Source organism: Orycteropus afer, unplaced genomic scaffold (assembly GCF_000298275.1).
Source record: "Orycteropus afer afer isolate SDZICR_OR568_19922 unplaced genomic scaffold, OryAfe1.0 scaffold00067, whole genome shotgun sequence".
In the NCBI taxonomy this organism is placed as follows: Eukaryota; Metazoa; Chordata; class Mammalia; order Tubulidentata; family Orycteropodidae; genus Orycteropus; species Orycteropus afer.
Genome location: NW_006921654.1, coordinates 3,191,667 through 3,203,408, shown reverse-complemented (window position 1 = coordinate 3,203,408; position 11,742 = coordinate 3,191,667). Strand labels below are relative to the sequence as shown.

At 36.5% G+C, this 11,742-nt stretch overlaps 1 protein-coding gene across 1 annotated transcript in view; it reads left to right on the top strand.

Annotated features, from left to right (window-relative positions):
- TERB1 (telomere repeat binding bouquet formation protein 1) overlaps nucleotides 1–11,742 on the top strand; it is a 38,346-nt gene that overhangs the window by 4,527 nt on the left and 22,077 nt on the right. Inside the window, 8 exon segments of the mRNA XM_007940223.1 lie at nucleotides 617–677; nucleotides 772–887; nucleotides 1,010–1,132; nucleotides 5,864–6,016; nucleotides 7,208–7,339; nucleotides 9,115–9,240; nucleotides 10,718–10,872; nucleotides 11,036–11,057. Of these exon segments, the coding sequence (XP_007938414.1) occupies nucleotides 617–677; nucleotides 772–887; nucleotides 1,010–1,132; nucleotides 5,864–6,016; nucleotides 7,208–7,339; nucleotides 9,115–9,240; nucleotides 10,718–10,872; nucleotides 11,036–11,057 (888 nt within the window).

Sequence of the window (11,742 nt, the reverse complement as noted above, 5' to 3'; positions counted from 1 at the left end):
GAAGTAGGATTGCCCAACCTTCCTTCCGAGGAGTGGCTGGTGGGTTTGAACCGCCAGCCTTCTGGTTAGCAGTCTGTATGTAATTTTTCAAGTTGTTAAAAATTCTGTGAGCATTTAAAATACTTCTAGATTTTTCATACTTTGGAAAATATAGAAAAGGTTGAATTTATTTTTTCTATTTTGGAGCTTATTTTGGTATTTTAATGTAGAACCATGATGCAAAATAACTGTTTTGCCCTGTTTAGAGAAAATTTGAATGCTATTGTTCTCTAATCATATGCATCATATTTCCCAGAATAATATTTTTTTTAGAAAAATGTTATGTTTTTGGTGAAAGTTTACATAGCAAATCAGGTTCTCGTTGAACAATTTCTATACAAATTGTTCAGTGACATTGGCTACATTTCACAATGTGTCAACATACTTACTAATTCCATCTGGAATGTGTTTCATTTCCATAATGATTATAGATTTTTATCTACTAGAGTCCTGTGTTATACTTTGTAATACTTCATTTTTAAAAATATTAAAAGTTAATTATTTGTTAAAATAATTCTTTAAAAAGTCATATTCATATAATAAAACCTGTTTTTTTTGTTTTTGTTTTTGTCTTAAGGAGCTGGACAAACACTTGTGAGAGAAACAGGTTGTATTTCAGTTCTGTTACAGTTGTTCAGGTAAGCAAATATAAATTTCTTGTTATTAATTATTCATTACTTAAGACCTTAGCACATTTATATTAATTTACTTTTTTTTTTTTTAACTGAATAGGACAGTACTTTCAAAATATGAGTTGAATTTGTCAGATAAAAATGTTTTCCAGAGTTACCAGTTGTGGTCTTCAGTGTGCAGTACTTTGTGTGTCTGTGTCAACAATCCTCAAAATGGTAATTATCTCAAATGTTGAAATGTGAAAATAAAGATGAAAACAGAAGTGAGATTCTAATTTCTCACAAGTGATGTTTTTCAAATGTTCTATTAGAACGTGGTTTACTTTTTCTCCTTTCAGATGACAATCAAACAATTTGCTGCTCCCTTTTTCCACATGCTAATGAGTGGATAATAAATTGTATGAAATCTGAGATAATTCGCCCTATTTGCTCATTTATTGGACTCACTCTTTCAAATAATAGTAAGTATTCATTATTCTTTAGGTTATGCTTGAGGAAACATTTCCAAGCATAATAATTGTGTCATTTTGGATGCATTGAGACAATTGCAGATAGGAAAATCTGAAAAGCAGGTATTGTCACGAGGATATTCAAGAGGTGATGGTGACAGCATAGTTGTAAATCTTTCTCCCCAAAGGCCCTCATGAAACAGAGCAACTAGATAGCAAAGCTAAAAGTCCACAGTGTGTGCTCTGACCACAATAAACTTGAATTAGAAATGAATGAAAATCCCCAGATATCTGAAAATTAAACAACTCAGAACTGGGTGGGGGTGGGGGGTGGGATACAAACCCATACAACAAACTATAAATCATAATAGAAATTAAATAATATTTTTAGCTGAATGATAATGAAAATACAACCTAAAAACATAACATGCTCAAAAGTAATTTGGAGAGGGAAGTTGGTAGTATTAAGGTACATGAGAAGAGAGGTTTCAGATCAGTTACACTAGCCTTCCACCTAAGAAACTAGAAAACAAAGAGTAAATTTAACTCAAGTATGAGAAGAAATAATATAAAGAAGAACAGAAATCAGTGGGATAGGGGGAAAAAAAACAGCAATAGAGAAAAATCAATGAGACCAAAAACTAGTTCTTTGTAAAGATCAGTAAAATTAATCCTGTAGCCAGACTAAAGGAGAAACAGTGTTTGTTCATAAAATATTAACATGATTTTCAGGAGCTCTGGTGGCATAGTGCCTAAGGCCCTTGACTGCTAACCAGAAGGCTGGCAGTTCAAATCCACCAGTTCAAATCCAGGAAGGAAGTTTGGGCAGTCTACTTCCATAGTGAATACTGCCTTAGAAACCCAAGGAGGGGTCGCTATGAGTTGGTTCCGACTCCACAGAAGTGGTTTGTGCTTTTTTTTAAATGTAATTTGCTATGTAGAAAAATCGCAAGAATCTACAAAAAATAAAAACCTACTAGAACTAATAAGTGATTTTAGCAAGGTGTCAGGATACATGGTGGATATACAAAAACCAATTGTACACTAGCAACAAACTGGACCAATAACCAATATCATGATAAATGGAGGAAAGATTGAAGTTGTCAAAGATTTCATTTGACTTGGATCCACAATCAACATTCACGGAAGCAGCAGTTAAGAAATCAGACATCATATTGCACCAGGCAAATCTGCTGCAAAAGACTTCTTTGAAGTGTTGGGGAGCAAAGATGTTATTTTGAAGACTAAGGTGCTCCTAACCTAACCCCTCCCCCCAAAAAAAAACAAACTCACTGCCATGGAGTTGATTTGACTCATAGCAACCCCTCCTTGGGTTTCTGAGGTAGTAGATTGCCTAGATTGCCTAGTCTTCCTTCTACAGAGTGGCTGATGGGTTTGAACCACCAGCCTTCTGGTTACCAGTCAAATGCCTTAGGCACTATGCCACCAGAGCTCCTAGAGCTCCCTAAGCCATGGTATTTTCATTCATCTCATATGCATATGAAAGCTGCATAATGAATAAGGAAGACTGAAGAAGGTTGATGCCTTTGAATTGTGGTGTGGCTGGAGAATACTGAAAATATGTGGATTGCCAGAAGGATGAACAAATGTGTTGTGGAGGAAGTGTAGCGGAAGTGAGAATGGCCAGACTTCATCTCACCTACTTGGTCATGTTGTCAAAAGGAACAAGTACCTGGAGAAGGATAGCATGCTTGGTAAAGTAGTGGGCTAGAAATACAGGGAAAGACCCTTAACCAGGTGGATTGACACTGCGGCTACAACGATGGGCTCAAGAGTGGCAAGGTTTGTGAGGATGGCAAAGGAGTGGCAGTGTTGCATGTACATACAGTTCTGTTGTACATAGGGTTGCTGTGAATAGGAGCTGACTCAATGGCACCCAGCAACAAAAGCAACAAACAATTGGAAATTTAAAGAATCATTATCATTTACAATAATATAAAAAGCTAAATGTTGCAGTTATATTTAATGAAATAAGTATGATTTTCAGCATGCTGAAAACTATAAAACATTGATGAGATAAACTTAAGAAGACTAAACAGGGAGATAGATCATGTTCATAAATTATAAGATTCAGTATTATTAGAATGTCACTTCTCAGCTCTAGCTCTCCACTCATGGCATTCCTAATTAAAATCTGAGCTGGCCCTTCTGTAGAAATTGACCAGCTGATTTCTAAAGTTCACATGGAAATGTAAAAGACCTAGGACAGTAAAAACTTATAAAAGAAGGAAGGATAGGCTTGCAGGCCTTTTATTACCTGATTCATTTCTTGCTATACAGTAATCAAGAAAGCGTGGCATTGGTGTAAGTGGAGACGTACGTATTAATGGAACAAAGTAGAGACTCCAGAAATAGACCCACATGAATGGTGTTGGTTTCTGCAAAGGGGCCAAGGCAATTATGTGGAGAAGATAATCCTTTCAACAAACGATGCTGGCAAAAGTAGACATGTACATTGAAAATTTGAATCTTAACCCTTGTTTCACACAATCCAAAAATTTATCTGAAGTGTTCCATAAACATAAATGTAAGAGCTAAAACTGTGAACCTTCTAGACGATTCAAGCCCACCAGCCACTCCTCAGAAGGTAGATTGGGCAATCTACTTCCATAGTGATACTGCCTCAGAAACCCAAGGAGGGGTTGTTGCTATGAGTTGGATCTGACTCGACAGCAGTCAGTTTGGTTTTTGGTTTTTCTAGACAAGTGTAGGAGAAAATCCTCACAAGGTTGGGTAGACAGATTTCTTAGGACACAAAAAGCATAAATCACTAAAGAAAAAAATGATAACTGGAACATCACTGAAATTAAACTTTTTTGCTCTTCAAAAGATCCTGTTAAGATGAAAATACAACTGATAAAGAATTGGTACACAGAATAAAGAAAGAATTCTTACAAATCAGTAATAAGACAACAAACTGATAAAAAAAAAATGGCCGAAAATTTAAACAGATACTTTATCAAAGAAGATATGAATATTAAATGAGCAATTGAAAATAAACTCAATTATCATTATTGTTAGCTGCCATCAAGCCGGCCCCCACGTCAGGATGACCACATGCATAACAGGAGTGAACCGTTATGATCCAGAATGATTTTTTGGCTGATTTTTGGAAGTAGATTGCCAGTCCTTTCTTCCTAGTCCTGCTTAGTCTGGAAACATCACTGAAACCTGTTGCAGGTCATAACAGCATGCAAGCCTGCACAGACAGATGGGTGGTAGCTATGCTTAGGTATACTGGCCAGGAATTGAACTCAGTTCTCCCACATGGAACGATAGGGTTCTACCACTGTCCCTCTCGACATCATTAGTCATCAGGAAAATCTAAAATCCCAAAGAGATATCACTACATACCCACCAGCATGGGTAGAAGTAAAAGGACTGACAAATGTTAAATATTGGCGAGGATATGGAGCAACTGGAACCTTTCATATGTTGCTGGTGTCTGTCTATATTCAGATGTTTAAAACAACTAGTCATGTTTCACATGCAAAGCATATATTTCTGGAATTCCAAAACTGAATTGTATTCCCGTGATGCCTTGACATGCCTCTTGCTCTAAAAGCCAGCTTGAATGAGTGATCATTATCCTTACCAAACTGGTATGAAATATAGATTAGAAGAAATCTGAAATAGTCAATGTATAATCAGCAATTATGGACTAGAACCTTCTGGATATAATTCTGAATAACCTAGGCTATAATTGAAAACCTTTGTAGTAGCACAGTACTATTTTCATTGAAGCATCTAAAAATGCTTCCTTTTTTTTTTTTTTTAAATCTTCAAATAGTAAAGAAACCTATTTCTGAGATCTCCATCATATTGAAATGTTTACTTGCCCTTAAGTAATACTAATAGTGCCTTTCCCAGATATAGAAAATTCTGGAAATAATTTTTAGATTCAGATCTTTGTGTTCTATTGAACAATATACAAGTATATTTTTGTTTTCAAACATCTTGGGTTTTATTTATGCAACTAGAGCAGACTGGAAAGAATTAGAGTCAGTAGTTCATATAATCATTTATTCTGTGTCCATAGGACAAGGGCTGTGGATAAGGACTAGGATAAGGACTGTGGAGACCACTGAATACCAGACCCATGGGTACTCTCCCATCAAAATCATTTTCAACAGGGAAACAAAAGACATCAGACTTTACAAAAAATATGTCACTGAATCTTTTCTTGGAATAGTTGTTATAAGTCTTGATGATAAGAGTTTTATGCTTCAAGAAGTAAAGAAAATCAGGCTTAAAGAAGAGGAATGAAGTGCATGTTCTTTTGGAACAGTTTCATTACTTCACCCTTTTCAGATTCAAGCAATCTGAGGAACAAGTAATGTTGGAATTAAAAAAATAGGCATCTTACTAATTATAATACCAAGCTAAATGAATAAATCTGTTCATTGTAGTGCTTTTTAATTGGGTTTAATAATGTCATTCTTGTAAAACACACCAGTTCTCACTAATTTCTAGTACCTAAGCAAGAAATAATATAGTATTATATATTATTATTATATAATTTATAGTATACTGAACATATACTCGATCAAAGTGAGATTCTTATATAAGTAATCCATTTCATGATTTTGTACTTAACACAGGTAAACATCAGAAATTCTCTAATTTGGGGATTTTTAATACATATTAACAAGTTAATGTTGTATATAGTACACTGTTTTGTTGATATGAGATAGTAATAGTTTTGCTACTTTATTCCTTAAGCAAATGTCCAGAAATACTTTATATCTGTGGGAGGACTGGATGTCTTATCTCAAGTTCTTGTGAAACTGGAATCTGATTCACACAAGACTCTTTCCAGTGCTAACCTGGCGGTGGTAGTGACAAAGACAGTGGATGCATGTATTGCTGATAATCGTGAGTGAAAATATTAGTGCTTTTTCTACAGTTGAACTTTGTTTCAGTTCAGCATGGTGAAGGTTGAAATGGCAGATTGTACATTAACATGGACTGGACTTCAGTTTTTCACAAGTTGCAAGGGACCTCAGAAACAATCTAGTCCAACTCCTTATTTACCCATGGAGGTTTAACACTTCCCTAAGATTCAAATCTAGGTCTTCTGACTTTAAGTCTAATGATAGAATCAAGATAAAACTCTATTTCACTCTTAAAAACTAGCATTAACTTAAATGCTTTAGATTGAGAAATCAAAAGACATTTGGAGACGCAGGAATGGAAAACCCGGTTTATAGATTTTTAAGAAAAATTATGTAAAGAATTAAGAAAGAGGTATGCCTCTTTCTGATATGTATGAGGTGTAACTTGCCCATTGTACCTTAGTGAGTGGCAGAATCAGACTTGAGCCACGGCTGCTTCTCACATGTACAGACACTGAGGAATAATAGGCTTGTGAATCTTTGTAAGAAATGATTGATATTTACACAAATTTCTGAAAAAGGGTAGATGATTTTTTTAAAAATCAGTTATTGATGGCCTTCTCTGTGCCAGACTCTCTGTGATATCTAGAGATAAAAAAAAAAATGACTAAGATATAATCCCTTGAAGAATCTACAACCTTATTATTGTTATCAGTATTGATAGACTCTGGGTGGACTCTGTTAAAAGCCCTATGAAGAGAAGCATACCTTGAAGTGGTGGATTTCTTTAATTTTGTCTCATTTCACCATAGTTTCAGTTATGCCTCTCTGTATAATTAACAGTAGAGCCAGGCCAGTTAATAGTGTATTTCATTATCAGGGAGGAATTGCTTGTGTAGGTAGTATTACTTAATAGTCATAACATTGTACAGACCAATTAAGAAACCAGTCTTCAAAAAAAATTGTAAAATATCTTTATGAGAAGAGGGATTAATGAGAATTATACATGCCATTATCTTACTACAATGCATGTGTATTCACATATACATAGTACAGATATAATACATGTTATATGATATATATATATATATGAGATACTATGTAAATATATAATCTCTGTTTCTCACAGAACAAGCTGGAGGATATAGTAGAGGAGGGATATGCAGTATATGCATAGTTGTAAGTTTTTAAATTTTGACTTACTTTTTTTGTTGTTGTTTTATACTAATAGCTGCTTTTGGGGTAATACTAACCAAGTACCACATTGTTTCAAAACTTTTGGCATTACTGCTTCATGAAAGTCTGGATTCAGGAGAGAAAACCAGCATTATTCTTACACTTGGTCATTGCACAGAGGCTTGTGGTAAGTACTGGATTTATTTAATGTGCTTATTAAAACAACGAAGATACACTTTTGTTTTTCTCTCCCTAGTTGTATGAAAGGCTTGAAAGCGTTACCTTTCTCCTAGTCACTCAAGCCCAGTTGTTTTAAGTCCCCATCCTCCTCCACCTGTTGCATGGTCAGTCACCAGGGTCTGTGGGCTACTTCTGTTTCCCTTATCCTTTTCTGTCCAGTTCCAGTGCTGCTCTCTCAGCCCCTCAGCATCTTTCACCAGGACTATTGCAGTTGCTTCCCCCCTGTGCTGCTTTTTCTTTACCTCAGGTTTCGATCCACTTTTCATACTGCTGCTCAGATGTGACCCTGTTTTCCCCTGCTGAAAGCCTTTAGAGCTTCCCTTTCCCTCTTGCTGTTTTTCCTCCTCTAGCATAGTCCTCCCTCTCCACGCTCTGCCCTCTCTGGTCTACTCTTTCTCGCCCTCCTCTGCTCCTCTGTCCGCTCTTCTCTCCAGCTCTCAGCTCGTTCCTCTCCCCCCTCCTGTCAGTCCACTCAGTCCTTCTCTCTCTCCCCTCTACCCGTTTCCACTCTCCTACTTTGCTTCTCTGTTGCTTCTTCCACTCTTTTTCTTCCTCCTTTTTTCATTCTCTCCATCAGTTTATTTTTCTATTTCTCTTCACTTCTGTGTAATTTAGGGTTGACTATACTCTAAAAAAGGAGCTCTGGTGGTGGTGTGGGTAACCAGGTCAGTAGTTCAAACCTACCAGCTGCTCTGCGGAAGGTAGATGAAGCAACCTGTTGCCATAAAGATTTACAGCCTTAAAAAACCCCAGGTTTACTGGTCTGATAGAGTCTGGTGAGACTATGGCCCCTAGTTACCCTTTAGGCCTGGAATTGAACTCATTCCTATGGCTTCTTGCCAAACAATAGACAGGCATATAAGGGGAGCATTTACATCAGGTAGATATACTCCTTAGAATGATCAATCATGAGAGAACAGAAGGGCAGTATTTGCACAGGGAGATAGCTCAGGGGGCAGGAATGCACAGGAAAGAAGCACATAGGGAAGACATAACTACAGGGAGGAAGTGGGAAGAGAGCTGTTACATTGTGGAGAATTGCAGTCAGTGTTATGAAACAAAATGTGTATGAACTGCTGTAAGGAAAATGAAGTTGCTCTGTAAACTTTCACCCAAATTACAATAAAAATTAAAAAACAAAACAAAACAAAAAGACTTTACAGCTTTGGAAACCCAGGGAGGGTTGCTATGAGTTGGAATCCACTCAGTGTCAGCAGATTTGTGTTTTTGGTTTTATACTTTAAAAAATGAGCTCAGGTGGCACAGTGGTTCAGTGCTCAGCCGCTAGCAGTAAGGCCAGCAGGTAGAGCCCAGTAGTCTCTGCAGGAGAAAGGCCAGGTGACCTCCTGTAAAGATTACAGCCCAGGAAATCCTATGGGGCAGTTCTTCTCTGTCCTGTTCGCTTGCTGGGAGTCAGAATCAAGTAGACAGCACACAACGACACTTTAAAACAGCAGTACAAAGGAGGGGCTTTTGTTTATGTTGACTCTTACAAGGTGTGACACTGCTCTGTGGCTGTGTTTTAGAGATCATCACTTAGGATATTTAGGTGGTTTGTGTGAGTGGATTAATTCCTAGATTGAAAGTACTTTTGAAACTATGATTTTTCTCTATTTTTTTAGTTGAAATATGTTCAGAATTATCACATGGAAGAATTACGACCTCATGTAGATAGCTCATGATAAATCATTGTCTTCTGCTTTGATTTTTGATGTTTTTCAGAGGAAAATCGGTATGACTTTTTAAAATACAATGGGCTTCCACTTATGATACAAGCCTTAACTGAATCTCAGAACGAGGAACTTAACAGAGCTGCCACTTTCGTTCTTTACAACTGCAAAAAAATTAGTAAGTTTGCTGTCATTTTAAGAAAATACCAACCAGCATTTATAAGGGGGAATTTATTTCTACTTCAGTGAGCCAAGCCCCTTTAGCAACCAGGCTCTTCTTACATTTGAAAAGCAGAGCATATAATTTGGATATAACAGCTGCATGTACAAACCTATATGAAACAGAGCAGCTGCATAGATAATTAACTGATTTTGTGCTGTGTGGACAAAGTTAGTTCATAGGACTTAAATTTTTATGTTAAGGGTGATTTGTTATAAAATCATAAGTACATTATTTATTTAAAATGTATTTGAGTGTCTATTATGTGCCAGGCACTATGCTAGGCATTAGTGATACAGTGATAAGCAAAAAACACACTGTCTGTGTACTTGTAGGGCTCAGCTTAACTGGGGAAGTAGACTCACCACTCAGAGAAGTAGATAGAAACTGAATAATCTCAAAAATGTATTATTATAAATTGACATGTGTTATTAAGAGATGGAACACAGATCTTTGAGAACCTATAACAAAGAAATCTGACCTAGACTTGGGGCAGAGAAGACTGCAGGAAAATGTAATGCTTGGGCTGAGACCTGAAGATGTAAACTTAATTGGGTGAAAAGAAAGGAATCTGTGATGGGTGAGTGTCTTCAGCATAAACAGCAATGAGACACAAAGACTCTAGTAGGAGGAGGCCCAGTATAGTCAGGGAACTGATGGCCATTGTGGCTGGAGCACAGAAGGCAGGGGCCATGGTCAGGATTTTAGTCTTTGTACAGAAAAACTGCTCTGACTAAATATGTGAAAATGTTGTAGGAATTTAAAAAATTACAGGAAAGACTTTGCCCCAAATCTTTTTTTTTACTCCTGGCTCTTGAAGCATGTGCAGCCTTGCCACAATATTAATGCTGCTGGCAACTGCCCTTAACCAGGATGGATGTGGATTGGTGAATAGACAGTCCAGTGGTTTTAGTGGTTAGAATAGTGCAGGGTTGTACTCCACCTTGTCCACCAGAATTCCCCATCAAGGCTGAGCTCCAGTTGCCCACAGTGGCGTCTTACTTGATAACACATCTTTCTGCTACCTTCTCTTCCTTAACTTCCTGTTCTAGCCGTGGTAGTTACTGGGATCACCTCTTTAATAAACTCCTTGCACTCAAAAAAAAAAATCACAGGAAGGAAACACTTTATATAAACTGTTAAAATAGGAAAAAACTACTTTTAAACTAGTATCTAAGTATTTATGTGTCTGAAATAACTTATTTTCATGCTATTTCTTTCCTATAACTCTGAAAGATACAATCTAATTGATTATTTGGATCCTGGGCCTCTGCCAAGTACTGTTTCCACTTATTTTCAGTACTAGTTAGGTGGTTAAGATAGTCTGGATAGATAAAATTTGGAGAAGGTGGGGTTTGAGAATGTCCTTATTAAAAGCATTCAAATAGCATTTTTAATAATGGAGAAACTCACCATTTTTTCCCATATTACAAAGCTGAGAAATTATCTCTAAGACTAGGAGAATGTTCTTTTGATGAAAATGAAGCAGAACAATTGAAGAACGTAAATGTGAAAGAGAAGAATCTTGAAGGATACTGGAAGAAAGCAAAAGAAATTCTACACAGAATAAAACGGCTTGAAAGAGATGAGGTTGGCTTTTTTGTTTCAAACAATATAGAGCTTTTTTCAAATATTTTTTAGCAGTAGAAGTTGGAGGGTAGAAAGATATCCCTTGCCAAGTTTTGTTTAAAATGTTAGTAGTTTTAAATGTAAAATTTAGTAATCATACTTGAAGAATCACCCTAGAACATAGAATGAAAAATTTATTTAAAAGTGTAAATATGAGTGAAAACATAAGAGAGATGGAAAATATACCAAGAGATGTAATGGCTGAATAATAGGAGTTCAAGAAAGAGAAAGAACAGAGAAATACCTGTCCCTCGCTCTACACAGTATTGTATTATTATATATATATTGTCTGTGCCGGTACACTTTGTTTCTTTGCATATGCGTGTACCAAACCAAAACAAACTGCCATCGAGCTGCTTCCGACTCATGGCGACCCCTCATTGGGTTTCAAGGCAGTATCTCTATGGAAGTAGATTGCCCAGTCTTCCTTCTGAGGAGTGGCTGGTGGGTTTGAACGGCCAGCCTTCTGGTTAGCAGTCAAATAAGTCCCTTAGATACTACACTATCAGAGCTCCCCAGCCCTAAAGCAACTACTAATTTGCTTTCTGTCTTGCTAGATTTGCCTATTCTGGACATTTCATATAAACTGAATCATATGTGTTCTTTTGTGACTGGCTTCTTTCACTTTCCATAATGTTTTCATGATTCATTAATGTTGTAGCATGTATCTATTTCATTCCTTTTTATGGCCACATAATATTCCACCATATGGATGTACTACTTTTTTTTTTTTTTTGATTTGGGTGAAGATTTACAGAGTAAATTCACTTTTCATACAGCAGTTCACATATACTTTGTCTCATGTCATTGACCAAAATTTACAATGCAACA